General features: G+C 44.7%; 1 protein-coding gene across 1 annotated transcript in view; it reads right to left on the bottom strand.

Moving 5' to 3' along the window:
* The window catches only part of LOC124805562, a 73,604-nt gene extending 64,882 nt beyond the window's left edge, over positions 1–8,722 (bottom strand). The window contains exon 1 of the mRNA XM_047266129.1: positions 8,510–8,722. Coding sequence (XP_047122085.1) covers positions 8,510–8,722 — 213 coding nt within the window. The remainder of the gene's footprint in view (positions 1–8,509) is intronic.
* Between the last annotated feature and the right edge of the window lie 15,347 nt (positions 8,723–24,069).

The following is a 24,069-nucleotide window of genomic DNA, read 5'->3' as shown; positions in this document are numbered from 1 at the left end:
GTGCGTTCATATTCCATAGCGTGATTTTCCGACAAACAATGTTCAGCGACCGCCGACTTGCTCGGATACATCAGTCGAGTGTGCCTCTGGTGTTCACGGCATCGATCCTCGACGGTACGCATCGTCTGACCAATATACGACTTACCACATTGACACGGAATCTGGTACACGCCGGCCTTCCTCAAACCGAGGTCATCTTTGGCGCTCCCCACCAGTGCACGAGTTTTATTTGGAGGACAAAACACAGTTCCGACCCGGTGTTTCTTCAAAATGCGGGCGATTTTCCCCGAGAGTGCGCCTGTATATGGAATAAACGCAGTGCCTACCTCCTCCCTCGTGATTTCATCCATCTCCACAGGTTGTGCTGTAGTGGTTGGGCGGAGAGCACGTTGAATCTGCCACTCTGGGTACCCACTTTTTCGAAATACAGTTCTCAGATGTTCCAATTCCTGGGGTAGACTCTCTGCGTCAGAGATAGTGCGCGCCCTAAGTACTAGAGTTTTAAGCACCCCATTCCTCTGTGAAGGGTGGTGGCAGCTGTCTGCGTGCAAATACAGATCAGTGTGCGTTGTCTTCCGATACACCCCATGACCTAGGGTGCCGTCAGCCCTTCTCTTGACCAAGACGTCAAGGAAAGGTAATTTACCCTCCGATTCAGTCTCCATAGTGAATTTGATGTTGGGGTGTATGGAGTTTAGATGTGTAAGGAAGTCAAGGAGTTTATCCATACCATGTGGCCAGATGACGAACGTGTCGTCCACGTAACGGAAAAAGCAAGTAGGTTTCCATTAGGATGACGACAGGGCTTCCTCCTCGAAGTTCTCCATGTACAAATTCGTCAGTTCACCTGATGATGGCAACATGTATGATCGCCGAAATATTGTGCCCGTTGGACGCTGTAGACCGGCAGTACACCCGTGAATATTTTTATTATCAAATACGCCGGGAGAAGCTCAAGAATCACATAATAGTTATGATTCTTTTCATTCGGATGATTCTTTTAGATTCACACTGTATATAAACTTCTAATGGGACAGAAGCAGCAGATTGGAATTGAAAAAACGTGCTGTAATTATGGTAGCTCTGCATCAGGACGGCTATTCTACAGCTCGCGTCACGTAAGACGGCGCTTCCGCGCATAGTGGTGGAGCAGCGAAGGGATGAGAACTGCTCATGCGCGACAGCAGAGAGCAGGCAAACAAAGTCCACGTTGCCGGACTGCAATGTTGTGGACAACAGTCAGACTCATTTTCCTACGGTACATCACATTATACGTTCAAATTTATGAGGGGGAACAGTAAATATTACAACCAATTTCGATCAGTCGCCATGAGAGATATATTATTCACATCTTGACGACGTGCGTCCACTGTTCCACAGATTTACTCTGTGTGACATCAGGAGGCGAGAACAGTTGACACAGATTTGTGAGGACGTGAAGTACAATTTTTCTCAACATGAAAATTGTCTAACGATGACATCATTGAAACTGCTTGCTATAATTATTATTTATTGCAATTTGAACTGTATTGTAAGTATAAATTTAATACACAACAAAATTAACTTCAAGCACAAACCGAAATCATTATATTTGCTTGACAACTGCTTCTACTCAATAGAATTTTTAAAACTGTGTTTAAGGGGTGTGTGTTGATGTGTTTGACTGTAGTTAAGTGTAATCACTGTGCATAAAAAAGAATTAGTGGTAGAAAAGACTAATGCAAAGACTATTGTAAAAATGATCAGTAAGCTTTCATGTTTTTCGCTGTTAACAGGCATTATGAGTGTAATCTAACTCGTTCGATATTACAGTGAGAGACTGCATTTATAATCCACTGAACAAGCAAACAATCTGTGAATAACTCCAGGAAACGATATCCGATAACATCGAAAACGGTCGATATCTCGACAAGTAACAGTTACCGGCTTTATCCAATTCGTGTCTTGAAAATGGCAGGGGTTTACGTGTGGAAATATCGGTCTTTTGACGAATTTATTCAGTAGCATCTCGCTTGTTATTAGAGCAACAACGTGGTGGGAGAAGCTTAACTTCCGTGTGAGTGTGTTGGTGTTTTAGCCAGGACCCCCTGCCTGCATTTTATATAAGTACACTGGTGTCCAAAATTAATGCAACAAACGGAAATTTTGCAAGGTAGCGTTTATTTTGCCACAAAACAGTATAAATAGATGATAGTAAAGTAGAAACAGTGTAAAGAATATAGAACGTAAATAACTGCAAAATGAATAACAGTAGAAAAAAATGCTCTTCCTTTTTTTCCAAGTTATCGGATTTGCACGCGCATTCCGACAACTGGTTAATGTGCTCAGTATGGGGTGTGGACGCCTCTGGCAACAATACAGGCCTGACAAAGACGGGCCATGCTGTGAATGATGTCATCAATCTCATTTCCAGACAATAACGCCCGTTCTTACCGCAGAGCTGCTCCCTAGTCTTGGATAGTGGTTGGTGGATGCTAACGTGATGCAGTGCGTCTTTCTAATGCATCCCAGATATGCTCTATGGGATTCAAATCGAGAGAGCGAGGAGGCCACGCCATGCGTGCAATATCTTCCGTTTACCAGAAAACATCAACCACCCGTGCTCTATGAAGTCGAGCATTATCGTCCATCAATACGAAATCTGGGCCAAAGCAACTCGCAACAGTCGCACACGAGGTCCCAAGATCTTGTCGCGATAACTGGCAGCAGTTAAACCTTGCCTCTTCACCAGCATAATTTCACGAGAAGTTGTTCGAGTGGTCAATGTAATCCCTGCCCACACTCTTTGGGATTCCACCTCGGTATCGGCCCATTTCAACATGTTCAATATGTATTCCCCAGATGCGAATCCGTCAAAAATCACTCTACGTACCAAGTCGGGGCTCATTCGTGAAAAGAACATTTGTCCACTGTTCGACCGTCCAAGTGGCATGTTGACGATTCCACTTCAGATGTTCCCTTCTGCGTAGACGAGACAGAGGGAATGAAGACCACTCTACCGAAGCCTTCGGTACACCGTTTGCCTCGATACAAGACGTCCAGTGGATGCTGAAAGGTCAGATGCCTGTTGCCGTGCAATACTAAGGCGGTACCGTCATGCCCTTAAAACCAAAGAAGGATCCTCTCTTTCTGATGTCACACGCGGCTGGCCTTCCCCTGGTCTTGAAACACAGTTTCGGTCTCTATAAACCGTCACCACATCCGAGAAACAACAGAACAATTCACATTAAAGCCATCGGGCCACATAAGTTTGCGACTGTCCGGCTTCCATTCTTCCTATGCCCCTCCACCAATATACACAGTGACTGTGGATGTGGGACTAATCGGCTGGATATGGGCCCTGACGTCATCGTTGGCGTGGTTGTCTGTTGATTGGAATGCCACCTTTCATGCAGAACACAATCCTAAGGTCACATGTTGGCAGTTCGTATGTTTACATCGTGAATTAGACACAGGACGGACAAATAGTGGTTTGTTGCTTTAATTTTGGATACTAGTGTACAATTCAGATTCATTGACTACAAACAGTGAGTTTATGCGATGAGTGTTCGTGTTGGTCCCCACAGACATCGAAGCCATATTTACTGAAGTCCAGCTATACACTGGGGAGGCCCTCTGTTTAGTGTGATGCGTGTAACAGTTGCTTCATATTGTTTTTTGTACCGAACATTATTCGTACGGAACGCACGTGTGGGCTCAGAGCTAAATTACATACTTCACAGAACAGTGAACGAAAGACAATTCGCGAACTGTAATTCTTTCTGTTGCATTATTATAGCAACATTATACACCGCCCAATCGCATACTGCACCTGACATTCACGAGGAAGTGAAGAGTATGAGAGCAGCTGCAATCTCATGTCTCAACAGAGCAACTCCGCATCCGTGAACATGGCTTAAAGGGATGCATAGCGGCCAAAAACCTTTATTATGCAAATATAATAAGGTGAAAACATTCAAATGGGCGCAACAATATAAAAACTGGAGCATGCAGCAATAATGCAACATACACTACTGGCCATTAAAATTGCTACACCAAGAAGAAATGCAGATGATAAATGGGTATTCATTGGACAAATATATTATACTATAACTGACATGTGATTACATTTTCAGGCAATTTGGGTGCATAGATCCTGAGAAATCAGTATCCAGAACAACCACCTCTGGCCGTAATAGCGGCCTTAATACGTCTGGGCACTGAGTCAAACAGAGCTTGGTTCAAATGGCTCTGAGCACTATGCGATTTAATTCTCAGGTCATCAATCGCCTAGAACTTAAAACTAATTAAACCTAACTAACCTAAGGACATCACACACATCCATGCCCGAGGCAGGATTCGAACCTGCGACCGTAGCGGTCGCTCGGTTCCAGACTGTAGCGCCTAGAACCGCACGGCCACTCCGGCCAGCAAACAGAGCTTGGATGGCGTGTACAGGTACAGCTGCCCATGCAGCTTCAACACGATACCACAGGTCATCAAGATTAGTGACTGGTGTATTGTGACGAGCCAGTTGCTCGGCCACCATTGACCAGACGTTTTCAGTTGGTGAGAGATCTGGAGAATGTGCTGGCCAGGGCAGCAGTCGAACATTTTCTGTATCCAGAAAGGCCCGTACAGGAACAGCAACATGCGGTCGTGCATTATCCTGCTGAAATGTAGGGTTTCGCAGGGATCGAATGAAGGGTAGAACCACGGGTCGTAACACATCTGAAATGTAACGTCCGTTGTTCAAAGAGCCGTCAATGCGAACAAGACGTGACCGAGACGTGTAACCAATGGCACCCCATACCATCACGCCGGGTGATACGCCAGTATGGCGATGACGAATACACACTTCCAATGTGTGTTCACCGCGATGTCGCCAAACACGAATGCGACCATCATGATGCTGTAAACAGAACCTGGATTCATCCGAAAAAATGACGTTTCGCCATTCGTGCACCCAGGTTCGTCGTTGAGTACACCATCGCACGCGCTCCTATCTGAGATGCAGCGTCAAGGGTAACCACAACCATGGTCTCTCAGCTGATAGTCCATGCTGCTGCAAACGTCGTCGAACTGTTCGTGCAGATGGTTGTTGTCTTGCAAACGTCCCCATCTGTTGACTCAGGGATCGAGACGTGTCGGTAACGTGATGGTACGCATATCTCCTCCTTACACGAGGCATCACAACAACGTTTCACCAGGCAACGCTGGTCAACTGTTGTTTGTGTATTAGAAATCGGTTGGAAACTTTCCTTATGTCAGCACGTTGTGGGTGTCGCCACCGGCGCCAACCTTGTGTGAATGCTCTGAAAAGCTACTCATTTGCAATCACAGCATCTTCTTCCTGTCGGTTAAATTTCGCGTCTGTAGCAAGTCAGCTTCGTGGTGTAGCAATTTTAATGGCCAGTAGTGTATTATTCATGGATGAACCTAAGGTTGAAGTATTTGGAAGCTATCGGCGAATGATTATTCGTTGACTTCGTGGAGAACGTATCAAGAGCCAGTGTGTGATGCCAACTGTGAAGTATGGAGGCTATTTTGCTTGTGGTAAGGTCGGTGACCTAGTGGGAATTATGGAACATTGAAGAAGGGAGGCTGTCACACGATATTTATCAACAACGCAGTTCCATCTGGCAGTAGACGTATTGGTCGTGATTTCGTTCTGCAGCAGGACAATGATCCAACACACGCTCCTAAATAGTGCGGAGGGTATGTCAGGAGAACAGAGAAATTTGGGGAATTGAGAAATATGATTTGGTCAAATCAGTCACCCAAGTCAGCCACCAGACTTAAATCTCATTGAACACATGGGATGAACTTGAAAGGGATGTCAGAAAACTGAGGGCATCTAATGTTGTATATGTGTGAAATAATTCACAAATGTGTTGGGCTGCAATAACTGCAAAAACGCAACAAAATCTTATCTCCAGAATGTCAAGAGTTTGTGCAGCCTTTCTGATGGCAAAGGGTGGATGCTCTGAAGAGACAAAAATCTAAAGCATGTTGTACTGTTCTCAATTGTAGAGACAGAACATATTTATTTTGTTGGTCTGTTTTATATTGAAATAAAGTATATAGTTGTTACCATGGGTAATTGCAAACGTTTGACCAGTAGTGTATAGAGTAGTTCACCAGGAACGGTAAATACTTTAGGGGCAGCTGGATGCATTTATGGAATTTTATGTGCTCATTAGAGGAGATGCTGTTATGGTCTAAATGTGTTTTTCATGGTTATGGCGTCGTCTCCTATTGCAATTGAGAAAACACTAAATGCGGAAGGATATGAACAAATTTTACAGCAATTTGTAGTGTGTACGACAAGAAATAGTTCAGAGACTATGATTGATTGTATCAGCATGACAATGTCATAAAGCAGGATCTTTGAGGCAGTGGTTTTGAGACCATAACATTCCTGAAATGGACCAGCTTGCCAAGAGTCCCGACCTGAACCCAATGAAACGCCTCTGGGACAAGTTAGAACGTCAACTTCGCTACAGTCCTCAGCATCCAACAACACTATCTTCTCTGGTTTGGGCTGTTGACGAAGAGTGGGCTGATATTCCTCAATAGACGTTCAGACACCCCACTGAAAGTGACTGCAGCAGAGTCCAAGCCTTATAAAGGCAAAGGGCGATCGCTTGTTAACATAATAATTGTTCTGTCAGCATCAAGATATCCACAGAGAAAACCACAGTAGCTAAATGTCCTCACGATACCTATATTAACAAGGAATTCAGCGTTTACGAGTTCTATGTGTATCCTGGAGCATATGCTAAAGACAGTGCGGTATACGAGGGTAATACCAAAAGTAAGGTCTCCTATTTTTTCATAAGCACATAGACCTGTTTATTTCTACAATGGTTTACGTCAGTTTACAGCTTGAACAGTTAGCTATTTTTCGACATAATTGCCATTTCTGTCGATGAATTTTTGGAGACGCTGTGGCAGTTTTTGTATGCCCATGTCATACCAGTTCGCTGCCATGCTATTCAGAAAGTTATGAACCTCTTCTTTCACCTCGTCGTCGGAGCTGAATCGCTTTCCGACCAAATGTTCTTCTAACCTAGGGAACAGGTGATTGTCACTGGGCGCCAAGTCAGGACTATAGGGTAGGTGTGTGATTATGTTCCACTGAAACTGTTGCAGGAGAGCAATGGTTTGCCGAGCGATGTGTGGGCGAGCGTTGTCACGGAGAATGTGTACGCCCTTTGCTCAACGTTCCTCTTCTTCGGTTCTGAATTGCCCGTTTGAGTTTTTTCAGTCTCTCACAGAACCTGTCGGCGATAATTGTGGTCCCAGTGGGCATAAAGTGGACCAACAATACCCCTTCCCGACTCCAAACTACGGTTGTCACGACGTTACCGGCAGATTGTGTTTGTTTGTATTTCCGCGGCTTTGGCGAAGAAGGATGCCGCTACTGGCGTGTATTGTTGCTTGGTCTCAGGTGTAAAGTGGTATGCTCAGGTTTCGTCACCCGTGACAACTGAGTCCAGAAAGTTGTCCTGTTCGGCTGCAAGGCGGTGAAGAAATGCGGGGGAAGCATCAACTCGTTGCCGCACGTGGTCCTGTCAGCATGCGTGGCACCCATCTTGCGCACACCTTCCGGTAGTTCAATGTTTCCGTTAAAATTCTGTGAGCGGTGCTTCGGGAAACCTCACGAACCAACGTGCTGAGATCATCCAGGGTGATCCGCCGATCTTCACGCATGCTTTGTTGAACCGCCCCTTTGTTCGTCGTGAAGTTTGGTCCAACCAGCTGCAAACTCTCTACTTACGAACATTTTTGACATCCATGCACGACTCACCACACACTTCCGTCAATTGGTGATGGATTTCAATCGGCGAAGTGCCCTTTGCGCTCAAAGACCGAATAACTGCGCGCAATTCGCACGTGGCGGTAATATCCAACAGGCGCTCCGTTCTCAAAACAGCTGCCAAGCCAAGACAGCGCTTCAGCGCGGCGTGCGCATGTTTACACACAGCGCGTGAAGCACTCTTCATAACAGTGTGACCAACTGCCACACAGAGTTCTGTACTTTTAAAAAAAATAGGAGACCTTACTTTTGGGATTACCCTCGTAATAACAATAATAGCCACTGTGTCAGATGGTACACTGCTCCTTGTTACTGGGCATTCCCTCACTGTCCGCTCTTACATGTGCACGTCGTTCTAGTGATGGCAGCAATATATTTGATATTGGCGTTTAAAGTCATGCACGGAGGTAATAATCGCTCATAGATCGTAACTGAAACAGAAATTGTGTTTTGTATGAACTTGTTAATAGAGATCCTAACTGTAACAATTATGTACGCTTATCAGAAGGGAAGGGAACAGTATGAAATAGACTGAAGTGCGGAACAGTGACACAGCAGACACCACTGCCTACCTCATACAATAATGTTAGCTAAGTATCATTGGCTGCAACAATAAACAAATGACTACCGGCCGATGCCTTTCGATTTCTAACGATTCAGGTCTAGGCAGCTGACTGGTCAGTTATCTCACTTGTGTGGTGAGTTTACCAAGAGGTCTGGCAACGTGTGGTCTAGCGGCAGCACGTCTGGAGCCCCTGGCGGCGGCAGTGACGGTGGCGGCTCCTGGTGGGGTGGCAGAGAAGTAGTGGGGGTAGACGACGAGGAAGAGCCGCTGTTCGCCGCCTCGCCTCCTTCTCCCTCCATGGCTTCCTCGGACTCTGCACACGGGACTTCGTCCTGGGCTGCGTTGCGTGGTGACATCCTTTCAGCGTCTGCGTGAGTGCAAATTTCATTCTCCAGTTGGTTCAACAACGAAAAAAAATTAGTATAATATCAACACCATAATACAGAACAAAAGCTAACAATCTCTGAAACTTTCAACATTCATGTTATTTGTCAATCTTTTCTTGAACCACCCTCGAAGATGGGATACAGTACACAGATCACGACACAGCTGTCCTGAAAGCCATTCCACCACACACTATATCTTAGCATCTCGCAACCTCCTTGGGCTGTAGAAGCCTGACTATTAGACGTTGCCACTTACCAACTCTGTTCACTATCCACTACAAAACACCTCACATCCACATACCTAACGCCAACAGCAGTCGAACTCTTACTCAAAATTAATCCCGCACCAAGTGGAACCTTATAACCTTTGACGAGCTGGATCACTTCCTGCGTGCCACTTCCTTCCTACCTTCATCTGTCCGCATTTCACCGAAACTCATCTATTCTCAAGGCCCCATACCACACCCAAAAGCTCTATTACTCCACGAGCCCCGTAACACTGTACCACTCCTTCCTGCAGACTTATGACTGTGATACACTTACTGCAGTGTCGTGCTAACTAGTGTTGTGGAGGTAGAGGGGATGGCGGGGGCGGCAAGAAGCAGCCCTATTATTTCATCTAGTGTGGATTAGATCAAAAAGTCAGTATAAATTTGAAAACTGAATAAATCACGGAATAATGTAGATAGAGAGGTACAAATTGACACACATGCTTGGAATGACATGGGATTTGATTAGAACCAAAAAAATACAAAAGTTCAAAAAATGTCCGACAGATGGCGCTTCATCTGATCAGAATAGCAATAATTAGCATAACAAAGTAAAACAAAGCAAAGATGATGTTCTTTACAGGAAATGCTCAATATGTCCACCATCATTCCTCAACAATAGCTGTGGTCGAGGAATAATGTTGTGAACAGCACTATAAAGCATGTCCGGAGTTATGGTGAGGCATTGGTGTCGGATGTTGTCTTTCAGCATCTCTAGAGATGTCGGTCGATTACGATGCACTTGCGACTTCAGGTAACCCCAAAGCCAATAATCGCACGGACTGAGATCTGGGGACCTGGGAGGCCAAGCATGACGAAAGTGGCGGCTGAGCACACGATCATCACCAAACGACGCGCGCAAGATTACTAAATATAGGGTGGAGCGCCATCCTGCATAAACATCGTACGTTCCAGCAGGTGTTTATCAGCTAGGCTGGGAATGATGCGATCCTGTAACATATAGGCGTACCTCTCACCCGTCACGGTAGCAATTACAAAACCAGAATCACGCATTTCCTCGAAGAAAAAAGGCCCGATAACGGTAGATGTGGTAAATCCAACCCATACCGTGACTTCCTCGTCGTGCAATGGCGTTTCCACGACAGTTCTAGGATTTTCGGTAGCCCAAATTCTGCAACTGTGGGCGTTGACAGACCCTCGGAGCGTGAAATGAGCTTCGTCAGTCCACAACACGTTACTCAACCAATCGTCATCTTACGTCATCTTTTGAAACGCCGCCGGCCGGAGTGGCCAAGCGGTTCTAGGCGCTACAGTCTGGAACCGCGCGACTGTTACGGTCGCAGGTTCGAATCCTGCCTCGGGCATGGATGTGTGTGATGTCCTTAGGTTAGTTAGATTTAAGTAGTTCTCAGTTCTAGGGGACTGCTGACCTCAGCAGTTAAGTCCCTTAGTGCTCAGAGCCATTTGAACCTTTTTTTTTTTTTTTAATGCCCACGCCGCAAATGCCCTCCGCTTCACTAAATGGCCAGGTAACAGTTCATGATGCCGATGGATTTTGTACGGACAGCATCGGAGGGTACACCTCAGTGCCAACCAAACAGTAGTGTATGGAATGCCGGTGCGGCGTGCGACTGCACCAGCGCTGACTTCCCCGTGCATAGACGAACCCGCTACAGTCTCCATTTCTTCCTGAATTGTCTCAGCAGCATTACGCCTTGTGCTCGGTCGGCCACTACGGGGTCTATCGTCTAAACAACCTGTAGCTTCGAACTTCGAAATCATTCTCGCCACAGCTGCATTTGTCAACGGACCTTTAGCCGTTCGAATCCCCTTCCTATGGCGATAGGATCGTAAAGCTGAACTACCACATTCACCATTCTGATAATACAGCTTCACTAAAAGCGCCTTTTCAGGTAACGTCAACATGCTGCGACTGCTGGCGCGTCTGATTCTCACTCTGATTACAGCTCCTTTTATACACGATTGTCATGCGCAGTCACTGACGTTTTGCTGTCCAGCGTCATCTGTCGAACATTTTGTGAACTTTGGTTTTTTTTGTTCTAATAAAAGCCCATGTCATTCCAAGCATTTGTGTCAATTTTTACCCCTCTATCTACATTATTCCGTGGTTTATTAAGTTTTCAAATTTATACTGACTTTTTGATCGCCCGGTACATCGTTCAGCAAAACTGTTAAGTACTATATGTATCACCGACAGCATGGGAAGGTATACTAGGCAGTCAGTGCCATTTTGTTCTACTATGAGAATCTATTCATTAACATGCAATATTAAAAGTCATAAATACAGGCCTAATTTTACAAGTCCTGGTTCTTGAAAACAAATTTGTTCTTCTAGTTTTGAGCAGGCATTAGTTCTACTTTGCTATGTGACGAATTATGAACAAGAGTTCAGATTTACTGTACACTGCAACATCATTTGGTCACATATAAACCTATTATTATTATTACCTTTGTAGACACAGAAAGGCATTTGGAAAAGTTGTCTGGCAGGAGACGCGCAGAATGTCAACGAAAGCATATCCAGAACATAAAGACATTCATAAGAACGAAGTGCCTGTGTTTCGGAATTTTCATGCGGAACAAGAACCAAAAACTAGAAAAGGCGTGGAAAAAGAACGTGCTCTCTCTCCTCTTACAGTCAATGCTTACACCAGGATGCTGTAGGCCAAGTTTGCGAAACGATTGAACTTGGGATGAAAATTAATAGACCGGCTGCTGATGACATTGCTCTGGTCACAGAGATGAACGAAGACCTACAAAATTTCCTCAGCAAATGAAAAGGGTTTCCAGTAATCTGTCTAGTATGAGAATAAACAAGAGAAAGACTAAAGCGGTAGTATTCAATACTGAAGAAGAATATGAACAGGTGAGTATGAGCATTGGACGAGATGACTTAGAAGGGGTAGAGCAATTGGCCTAATGTGGAAGCAGAATCACAAGGGATGGTAGAAGCCAGGAAGAATTTGTGACCAAAATATAGGAGGCCAAAATTGCTTTTAGTTTGAGAAAGAACTTACTCAGCAGCAAGAATATCAGCCTGGAAATAAGGAAACGGGTCATGACAGTGTTTGTTTGGAGTGCAGCTTTATATGGGTGCGAAACTTGGACACTAGGAAAACAAGAGAGAAGACAGCTAGGAACCTTGGAAATTTGGAGCTGCAGAAAGATTTTGATAATCCTCTGGAGAGATACAGCTACCGATGAAGAACTGTTTAGAAGAATACAGTATACAAGATCTCACGGTGCGCATCCACACGAGTAGAGACAAACTCATATGACATGTTTTAAGACGCAGTAACTTCATGGGAACAATAGCAGAAGGAGGTAAAGAAAAAAGGAATCGCTAGGGACAACAAAGGATATCATGCATGCAGCAGATTATGAGTGATACCGGGTATGCTAAGTGTGCAGAAACGAAGAGGAAAGGAGGAAAGTAGACAGAAGAGTGAAAAAGCTTACTGCTGTAACCAGTGACAGGTTTGAACGCTGCAGAAGAAAAAGAGAAGTACTACACGTGTTAAAATACAGGGAGGTTATAATTTAACTATCGCTGCTTGGCAGGGTCCCCATGAACAACGAGTGATCGCACTACAATGAAATTTCGTGGAAACATTTGCAAGGACATGTGGAAGAGAAATAACGAATATACTATTGAAAGAAACACATTTTAATTTTCACATGAGAGGATAACATTTGTTAATTGCGTATAGTGTTTACGTTCCAGGTTGCTCAGTTTGACGACCATTTGCAACCAGGACAGCTGGAACCGCACTAGAGATCCATCTCACAACTGTTCACAGCACTTTTCCACCGGTGAACCATGGAATGTTAAGCTTTAGTGACATAGCTCTCGCACTGCTTGCCGTCGGCCTTTCCCTGGAGCGATTCACAAATCGCCAGTTAATTAGAACTTCCCAGTCGCATTCTTCATTCAACCCCAGTGAGAAAAAGAGGACCTCTCTATATGCCTTTTATGCGTCGATTCTCGAGAAGAGCAGCAGCACTATTCTTGTTGTGTTGATGAAGCAGCTCTACAAATAAAGCCCTTCTCACCTTGTCCAATCCCATGTTGGCTGTATGCAACTGTAATGCACACTGAAGCTTGTGTCTCAAACCTATGTCGCCGTACCAGTACCGGCGCCTAGCGGCAAGTAATTACACTAACACCACTAACAACGCAAATCCTGCAGCACGCAGTTTGAACATCTTTCCTATCAAGTCGGGTAACCATACGGTAAATAGTTTTCTGGCTACATAGGATCAAATAGCGAAAAGTTAATTATAACCAACCTGTATATTGTTTTGAGCCAATTCTTAACTTTATGCCAATAAGACCTAATTTATGACGCTTATGAACCGAGATGCACCAAGGCGATCCTGCACCCTTGTTACAACTGCCAATCTGGGTTCCCCCGCCCCCATCCCCCCCTCCCCCCTCCACACTCACACACACGCACACAAAAAAAACATTTCAGCAATATTTTCTACACAGATTTAGCTAGTTTTACGATTTTGCAAGTAGGTTTAATAACAATGAAGTATTATTGAAAACTAGTACTTAACTGAATTATACTGATATAAAATACTGCACACAACAAATTAAACGAATGATTTTAGTAAACATATCACAAGTAGTAAAAAGGTTCTAAAAATTTTTTAAAAATTAAAGTGAAACGGTATCGTATTGTTTATGGAGCAACTGTACATTGATCTTAGTCTGATGTATAAATAAAGAGCACATATAAGAATCCTACTTGACTATTTCATCAGACATCTTGCCGAAGGAAAAATACACCAAAAAGACGTTACCAGTTTCCCAGCACATAAATTCACCAATACGACTGGGGGCAGATTCATTGCAGTGTGTCAACAAGAGAATTTGAAAACCATATCGACCTCCTTGAGGAAAAATTTTCGAAAGCAAAAGATCTGCAGGTATTCCATACAACTGCTTGATAAGTATCGATTCCATCACGTTGCCATCACATACAGTTCAGAGACGAAAGGCACGACGTTCAAGTCCACAGAGGTGTAAACTTCGATCGGATCGCTATCTTGTTCTCATCAAAGTTAAATTTGCTCCTACAGAGCACAACTCGAAAGTGCTCACGATGGGAAAAATTACACAAAAAGGATCCATGAAAATAAGATAGATGAGGAATGGGAGAAGAGAAAGACAATCAGCTGGGACTGTTTAAAACTAAGATTATACAGAAAGTAAAAGCGCTAACCCACAGAAGACGAACTTAAAACAACCTTGGTGGGGCAGTGTGTGAAAATACTTGGGGAGAACGAAAGAGCTCGTTCCAGAAATATAACAGTAAACTATGATCCCAGAATAAACAACACTTTTTCGACATAAGAAAGAAGGCGGCAACATTAAACAGACAGACAAAGTCGACATACGTGAGTGAACCATAGTAAAAAATGATTCAAATGGCTCTGAGCACTATGGGACTTAACATCTGAGGTCATCAGTCCCCTATAACTTAGAACTATTTAAACCTAACTAACCTAATGACATCACACACATCCATGCCCGAGGCAGGATTCGAACCTGCGACCGTAGCGGTCGCGCGGTTCCAGACTGAAGCGCCTAGAACATCTCGGCCACATCGGAACCATATTAAATTACTGAAAATAACTGCAAGGAAATCAACATACGTGGCTTTTGCGGGATATTCAGTTGGAGGATCCGTGGCTACACACAGCAGAATCTGTGCTTCAGAAAGCAGAATTGTAAACTTGCTCTGACAAATCACGATAACTGCAGGGAGCTATTTCAATACCTCTCTGAGCTATGCAACTGCCCAGAACCAGCTTCAAGATTTCCCAGGGAGCTTCCTCTAGACACACACACATACACACATGCATAGAATCTCAACCATTACCAATGATGAAATCTAGAAAGATATCCTTGGGACATTTAAGGGAAGAAGGCATCATCTCCGAGTTACTGAAATACACAGCGACTAACACACCTGAGGGACTTACACAAATCATAAGCGTTGTTTGGCATACAGAAAAACACCCAGGTGATCGGAAGCACACACTCATCCATCCAGTCCATAAGAAAGGTCACACGATAAACGTAAATAACAAGAAAGGAATCACTCTCCTTGAAGTTACATATAAGATATTCTCGCATGTGTATTCCAAACAACGCTCAGCACATCTTAAACATAAGATCGACGAATACCAAACGAACTCTCTACCACGGTGCTCGCACGTAGAACGGGTTTTCAACCTAAAAACAATACCGAATTTTGCAGCAACCGGAAATAGCTCAATCATCTACAAGTTCGTCGACTTCAAGGAGACATGCTTAATTGACCGATGGTTTCTGTTTGATATAGAAGAAAGACAGGGATTAGACTCAAAGACACTATGTCTCATTAACTAAATACTCACGGACATGAAGTCCGAATTAATGATCCTTCTATAGATATACACTCCTGGAAATGGAAAAAAGAACACATTGACACCGGTGTGTCAGACCCACCATACTTGCTCCGGACACTGCGAGAGGGCTGTACAAGCAATGATCACACGCACGGCACAACAGACACACCAGGAACCGCGGTGTTGGCCGTCGAATGGCGCTAGCTGCGCAGCATTTGTGCACCGCCGCCGTCAGTGTCAGCCAGTTTGCCGTGGCATACGGAGCTCCATCGCAGTCTTTAACACTGGTAGCATGCCGCGACAGCGTGGACGTGAACCGTATGTGCAGTTGACGGACTTTGAGCGAGGGCGTATAGTGGGCATGCGGGAGGCCGGGTGGACGTACCGCCGAATTGCTCAACACGTGGGGCGTGAGGTCTCCACAGTACATCGATGTTGTCGCCAGTGGTCGGCGGAAGGTGCACGTGCCCGTCGACCTGGGACCGGACCGCAGCGGCGCACGGATGCACGCCAAGACCGTAGGATCCTACGCAGGGCCGTAGGGGACCGCACCGCCACTTCCCAGCAAATTAGGGACACTGTTGCTCCTGGGGTATCGGCGAGGACCATTCGCAACCGTCTCCATGAAGCTGGGCTACGGTCCCGCACACCGTTAGGCCGTCTTCCGCTCACGCCCCAACATCGTGCAGCCCGCCTCCAGTGGTGTCGCGACAGGCGTGAATGGAGGGACGAATGGAGACGTGTCGTCTTCAGCGATGAGAGTCGCTTCTGCCTTGGTGCCAATGATGGTCGTATGCGTGTTTGGCGCCGTGCAGGTGAGCGCCAAAATCAGGACTGCATACGACCGAGGCACACAGGGCCAACACCCGGCATCATGGTGTGGGGAGCGATCTCCTACACTGGCCGTACACCACTGGTGATCGTCGAGGGGACACTGAATAGTGCACGGTACATCCAAACCGTCATCGAACCCATCGTTCTACCATTCCTAGACCGGCAAGGGAACTTGCTGTTCCAACAGGACAATGCACGTCCGCATGTATCCCGTGCCACCCAACGTGCTCTAGAAGGTGTAAGTCAACTACCCTGGCCAACAAGATCTCCGGATCTTTCCCCCATTGAGCATGTTTGGGACTGGATGAAGCGTCGTCTCACGCGGTCTGCACGTCCAGCACGAACGCTGGTCCAACTGAGGCGCCAGGTGGAAATGGCATGGCAAGCCGTTCCACAGGAGTACATCCAGCATCTCTACGATCGTCTCCATGGGAGAATAGCAGCCTGCATTGCTGCGAAAGGTGGATATACACTGTACTAGTGCCGACATTGTGCATGCTCTGTTGCCTGTGTCTATGTGCCTGTGGTTCTGTCAGTGTGATCATGTGATGTATCTGACCCCAGGAATGTGTCAATAAAGTTTCCCCTTCCTGGGACAATGAATTCACGGTGTTCTTATTTCAATTTTCAGGAGTGTATAACCTGTGATGAGTGGCGCAGCAAAGTCATGTAATAAATCGATTTGACTGGTATAACAATTATGCGAGGTTTGTTCAGAAAACAAACGAACATTTTAAATTATGAGCCAACAGAGACACACGGACGAAAAAAATCGCAACACCAAGAAGGAGTTGTCCGACATAAACGAAAGCTGGTAGGCGTGTTCTACATCTGAGAGAATACGTCTATTCAAATTTCGCGCCAGTTGTGGAAGAGTGGCGCTAGTAGTGAAACTAAGAGGGTGCAAATCAGATTTGCTTTAAATACAAGTTGTAACGGTTGTGAGCATTAGTATGAGATTGGACGTGGTGAGTTGATGCTAGTCAAGAATACTTTTAAGGTGACAAAGACGCTTTTATCGACACCTCGCCGAGTTTGAACGAGGTCGTGTAATAGGGCTATGAGAAGCTGTACGTTCCTTCTGCGATACTGCAGAAAGACTTGGCAAGAACGTAACCACTGTACTTGATTTGCGGAAGCGGTGGTTACGAGAATGTACGGTCGCAAAAAGACCGTGCCCCCGACGGTCACGTGGCACTACCGAGGGGGAACACCATCGTGTTCGGTGTGTGACTCATGCATAATACCACACTTGCAGCAGCAAGCTGAGTAGCAGTTGACACCAAAGTGACACAACAACGAACTGTTACAAATCAGTTACTTCAAGGGCAGTTCCGAGCCAGACGCCCTGTAGCGTGCATTCCACTGACGCCAAATAACCACCATTTGCTATTCAGTGGTTTCAAGCGAGAGATCGTTGGAGGTCAGGGTGTGGGTTTGTTGTGTTTTCTGCTGAAATCTGGTTCTGCCTCAGTGCCAGTGATAGCCATACGTTGGTTGGAAGGGGGCCAGTTGAGGTCCTACAACCAACCTGTCGGCGTGCAAGGCACAGGGGGTCTTCACCTAGAGTTATGGTCTGGGGTAGGCCTACATTTCTTTTAACATAAGGAGCACTCGCGTGGTTATCTCACGCACGCTGGCAGCAAATTTGTACGTGAATCTGGTGATTCGAAGTGTTGTGCTGCCATTCATGATCAGCATTCCAGAGGGTTTTTTCCGACAGGATAACGCTCGCCCACATACTGCTGCTGCAACCCCACATATCAACAGAGTGTCGACATGTTGCCTTGCCATCCTCGATCACCAGACCTGTCTCCAGTTGAGAACATATGGGACATCATCGGACGACAGCTCCAGCGTCATCCGCAACCAACATTAACCGTCCCTGTACTACCCGTCCGAGCCAACAGGCATGGAACTCCATCCCAAAACTTGACATTCGGCACCTGTACAACAAAACGCATGCACGTTTGCACGTTCGAATTCAACGTTCTGGCGATTACACTGGTTATTTAATGGATCAGCATTCCACATTTGCAATGGCTTATCTCGCGCTTATATTACCCTGTGATCTCATTACTTTACGTTAATTATTTTTTGGTGCTGCGATTTTTTCTCCAACTGCATTTAGTGATTTGCAGTTGGCAGCATTACCCTGCACGTCACCTCCTTTGTAACCGCGTCTTTTTTGCAGTGTTGACATCTCGTTTTCTTTTTGGTTATTTGAGTGCATCTTGTTTAAGTGATAGTAGCAATGTTTAAATTATACTATTTTGTGGAATAAGGACGCAACGTAAAATTTTGCGTGAAACTGTGGAAAAGTTTTACAGGAGCGTTTCAACTTCTGAAACAAGCTCTGGGTCGTACGCAATGTTGCAAATTATTTTAATGATTTAAAAGTGGTCGTCAGCCAATTGAAGAGGAAACTCACCCAGGAGGGTCTTCCACTTCAACTGATGGCTCGCACGCTCAGAAAATCAGCGATAAACTTATTGACTGTTTTGCAACAACCTTTACGTCACTTGAAAAGATTCACAAAAAGAGACCAGAGTTGTGGCGAGACAACTCATAGTCCTTGCACCACGACAATGCGCACGCACCCTCAGCTATGTTAATTCGACAGCTTTGTGCCAAAAATGAGATGACTATCCCTCCGCAGCCTCGTTACTTGCCAGACTTGGCTCCTTGCGATTTCTTCTTACGCCCGCAATTACAGTCAGTGCTGAAAGTATCCCGTTTTCATAGTATTAATGACATCAAAGCAAATTCGTCACATAACTTTGAGACCATGACTGCTTCGCGAAATGGAAACACATCCCGGCAAACTTTCAGAACAGGGGAGGGGACGAGAATCAATAATCTGACATATTAATAATAAAATTTAAAAAATTAATGTAAAAACATTTATCAACAGAATTTTTAAGGAGGAAACTTACATGCGTCAACAAGAGAGCTAAGACGATGGTACAGGTCGTCTATGCAAGTTAATGAAAAGCCTATACGGTTGACAGCAAGTCTTGGTACGCTGGTACGAGTGTCTTGCTAAAGTTCTGAGAGAAATAGTGAAACCATGGCATTGCTTTTTCATGTTCATGACATCGTGGGCTTTGCTTACTCAATGAGTAAAGTTATTGGGCATTTGGCTGTTCTTTTCGGGTCACTCTACAAGATGTTGATTACTACCTGGGATTTGAACTCAAGAAATTTGACAAATATATTCAAATGAATCAGTATGCAGTATGGATATGGTATGACTGATGCAAAGCAATTGTTCAACTGTGTGTGAATTCCTACGGGACCAAACTGCTTAGGTCATCGGTCCCTAGACTTACACACTACTTAAACTAACTTATTGTTAAGAACAACACACACACATGCCCGAAGGACTCGAACCTCCGGTGGGAGGGGCCGATGCAAAACAATTATCTTTACCAATTTCATCACTGTGGATAGAGAGTGAATCATCTCCTTCTAGTTTTATTGAACAATATCTCGAAATAGTTGTAACTTTATGTAGGTCTACTTGATTAATGGTACAAGGCCAGTTTTATTGTATGCTGTTAATGTCGCTTCGAGAGTCAAGTTTCACCGACACAGTCGCACTTTGCATTGCTGAAACGTATACTTAGGTTAGTAAATTAACAATTTTGGATGGAATTAAGCTCTAGAAGAGCTCATAGTGATGAAACGTATACTGATGCTTATCGTGTTGTGGAAAATACACACGGCAATCAAAAAGTGGCATTTTTGTCAAGTTTCAAGGTTTCAATAGAAGCTGAAATTGTGGCTGTAAGTGACGATTACGAATCACTTATGTACCGGTAGCTAGATTAGTTTTTGAAAGAAGTTACAACTGTTGATGCGTTCACAGTAACTAATTTACTATTACAGACAGGACCATCACATTATTAATGGATCAGGGTTTTATAAATGATCGAACATACACACACGATATAATTATGTTCGTCTGTTCCTTAAGGAGAAGAAGATTAGAGTGTGTTATACACCAACAATCAACTGGTGACATTATTACGAAAAAGTTATCATTGTCGAAGTTACAGGTAATGACAGAACTCGTTGGAATGATATAAAATTTTGCAGAAGAGTTTTAAACCATTTGTGTCATCAGTGTTGCTGTGTACTATGTGTGATCTAAAGTATCCGGACACCCTCAAAAACATACGTTTTTCATATTAAGTGCATTGTGCTACCACCTACTGCCAGGTATTCCATATCAGCGATCTCAGTAATCATTAGACATCGTGAAAGAGCAGAATGGGGCGCTCCACGGAAATCACGGACTTCGAACGTGGTCAGATGATTGGGTGTCACTTCCGTCATACGTCTGTAAATATCCCTAGGCCCACTGTTTCCGATGTGATAGTGAAGTGAAAACGTTAAGGGACACGTACAACACAAAAGCGTACAGGCCGGCCTTGTCTGTTGACTGACAGAGACCACTGACAGTTGAAGAGGGTCGTAATGTGCAATAGGCAGACATCTATCCAGATCATCACACAGGAATTCCAGACTGCATCAGGATCCACTGCAAGTACTATGACAGTTAGGTGGAAGGTGAGGAAACTTGTATTTCATGGTCGAGCGGCTGCTCATAAGCCACACATCACGTCGGTACAAGCCAAACGATGTAATGTGTAAGGAGTGCGAACATTGGACGATTGAACAGTGGAAAAACGTTGTGTGGAGTGACGATCCACGGTACGCCGTGGTATGATCGTGTTTTTCATGGAGGGGGCTTGCACCCCTCGTTGTTTTGCGTGGCACTATCACAGCACAAGGCCTACATTGATGTTTTAAGCATCTTCTTGCTTCTCACTGTTGAAGAGCAATTCGGGGATGGCGACTGCATCTTCCAACAGCATCGAGCACCTGTTCATAATGCACGGCCTGCGGCAGAGTGGTTACATGACAATAATATCCCTCTAATGGACTGGCCTGTACGGAGTGTTGATCTGAATCCTATAGAACACCTTTGGGATGTTTTGGAATGCCGAATTCATGCCAGGCCTCACCGACCGACATCGATACTTCTCCTCAGTGCAACTCTCCGTGAATAATGGGCTGCCTTTCCCCAAGAAACCTTCCAGCACCTGATTGAACGTATGCCTGCGAGAGTGGAAGATGTCATCAAAGCTAAGGATGGGGCAACACCATATTGAATTCTAGTATTACCGATGGAGGGTGCCACGAACTTGTACGTCATTTTTAGCCAGGTGTCCGTATATTTTTGATCACATAGTGTATCTTCACATTCTTTTCATCATGAGAAACGGTAATATGGAAAGTCTCTGGTGTAATTCTAGGGCGGGGGGAATCTTATGGGTGCCCAACGGCGAGGTTATCAGCGGTGTAATTCTAGTTGTTTAGAAATAAATATCGTGTCCTAATTATTAGTCGGCTATAATATTACTGGATCTGAGAGTAAGAAGGCGCATAATCGGGTTGAAATTGTATACACGACTGACTTGAAAGCGTTGGCAGTGCGATGCGTTTTCGTTATTCACCACTGTACTTGTGTACTGTAACGTCACCGTGTGTTTCCGATAAAGGCCACATGAAATAATATCGTGGCTGTGTAGTAATCGCGTGGTTCACTGCAGTGCTTTGGATGAACGAAATACATATTGTACTTTAATCAGCGTATCATATTCTAGCAATTGCAAAAGTTACTGGTGCAATATGACACATTGTCGTACCATAATAAGCTAGTCATAAGGAAAGTATAAGCAGGACTGGAAGCGATAACAGTCACAAGTTAGTATGCACATGTGCGATGTTCGCGTCATTTCTCAACAATACAAGTACCATTATGGTTACTTCCACTTACCTGCTACGTAGAGGCAGAATGATCAGCTTTCTGTTGTGGCGAACGGCGCGATCGAGTTTACTTGCGCTGTTTGCTGCCGAACGTGTCGTCTTGGCAACGCGGTACAGCATAGCAACGGATATTACCCGAGTAGCTATTTAAGCAGATAAACTCTTAAGTCTTCGGCGATTACTTACACAGTGGTAAATTGTAACAGTCACTTAAAGCCGAAATTAAACAGCAGTAAGACGAAAACTCAGAAAACCAAAGGAATAAATCAATATGAAATCGTTTTTCACGGCGAGTTGAACCAGCTCATCCGACTGAAAACGCGATAACTTTATGTTAATATAATAAAACAAGCTTCTTTCTCGTCAGTGTGCCTACAAAACTTTGCAAGGTAATGAAGGATACTTCAAGACTTCACTGTCTAATTCATGTTGAGTATGACAGTGTTCTTCGTGTCCGTCGTGCCTTATTATTCCTGTTTGTCTACTGAGTGAGGATTACACGAAAAACGTCCCCTAGTTTCTATGAAGTTATTTCTTTGGACAATACACGACATCCCACGCAGGTGGGGGGGGGGGGGCACTGAGGTTGACTATTCGTTTGATAATGGATGAGAAGTCAGCCATCGTTACAGAGCGGAAAACGCCCCGCGCACAATTACGTCTTGGGGGGGAGGGGGAGAGGGGGGGAGGGGGGATGTTTGGTCTTGGCGCTCGGTTCCTATTTCAGTTAGGAACACGGGGTAAAAAGATTTTGGTTTAGTCAGAACCAGCGGCCACTTGTATAGCCACTCGAATATCTGCATTATTGTAATGTGTTACAGCATATTAAGCAAGGTTTGAAAGAAACTAGAGCGGGCGCCCAGGCAAATTGTGCAAATCGATTAATTCCTTTCGCAAAAGGTTTTAATTTGGCTTAAATGAATGATCGGTTAATGGTACCATTCGGATTCTATGAGGCGTATTTGTATAGTAAAGTCCGATTATGCGCAATATGGAAACCACTGTGAAAATCCTATGGAACTTTGCACAGATGTGTTGGGCAGTGTCTTTAGTGTACCTGTAGATCGCTTCATGTCTCTCTTTTCAGTTTAGAGCGCAAAGTGATGACGTAGAAATACCTAAAACAACAGCGTCTCCCGCCAAGTGGATCCAATGAGGGATTTCGCCTGAAGCTATGTAGCCTATGTGACATAAATGCCATGCGTTTCTTTCTTCAAGACAATTTTCAACCGCATTCTGCAGGGGCAATGAAGACGCTCCTGTAGCGTTTTTGATGGGAAGTGTTTGATACCCCACAATACAGCCCTTAATTGGCTCCCCCGGAGTTCATTTCTGCTCACGTGAAGCACTGGCTACGAAGACAACATTTTGGCACAAAAAACGAAAGGCAGACCAGCGTAGAGAACTGGCGGAAAGCACAGGGGCTACTTTCTGTGACGAGGGTATTGGAAAGTTTGTGCAACGCCGCGACAAATGTCTAAGTGAGTGACAGCTGTTTAGAGAGGTAGCTGGAAGGTGTGGCTAATGTTGCCAATAAAAAAATTTTTGATTTTCACTGTAGTTTCCATTTCGCGACCGATCAGACCCTCCTTTCCGAACAGCCCTTGTACGTGCAAAAATAGGCACTATCGTTCCGATTTCACGCGCGGAAACAGTCACCCTTAAATAATTCCGGATGGTCAAATTTCGTCCACCCGTGTCTTTCACCGTTGTCTAAGATAAGGTCGAAAAAAAAAAATCTTGCTTCGTTTGGATTTTACGTGTAAACAACATGTTTTTCTGCGAGGTTTTTGAAATGCGCCACTTCTGTACCTTCAACTCGTACGAATCGGTTCAATCTTTGCACGAAAGTAGATAAATGGATACAGTCAAAACGAATTTTTTCATCCAATATTATTTATCTGTAGTCGAGATAAGATGGTTTCAAGTCGAGCTAAATGCAACACGTAAATTTCTTTTTACGTGTATTGAATGAATGGAAATGCTTTAAAG

The sequence above is a fragment of the Schistocerca piceifrons genome, chromosome 7 (genome assembly GCF_021461385.2).
Source record: "Schistocerca piceifrons isolate TAMUIC-IGC-003096 chromosome 7, iqSchPice1.1, whole genome shotgun sequence".
In the NCBI taxonomy this organism is placed as follows: Eukaryota; Metazoa; Arthropoda; class Insecta; order Orthoptera; family Acrididae; genus Schistocerca; species Schistocerca piceifrons.
Note: the sequence above shows the minus strand (reverse complement) of the source record. Positions and strands in the feature narration are given on the sequence as shown.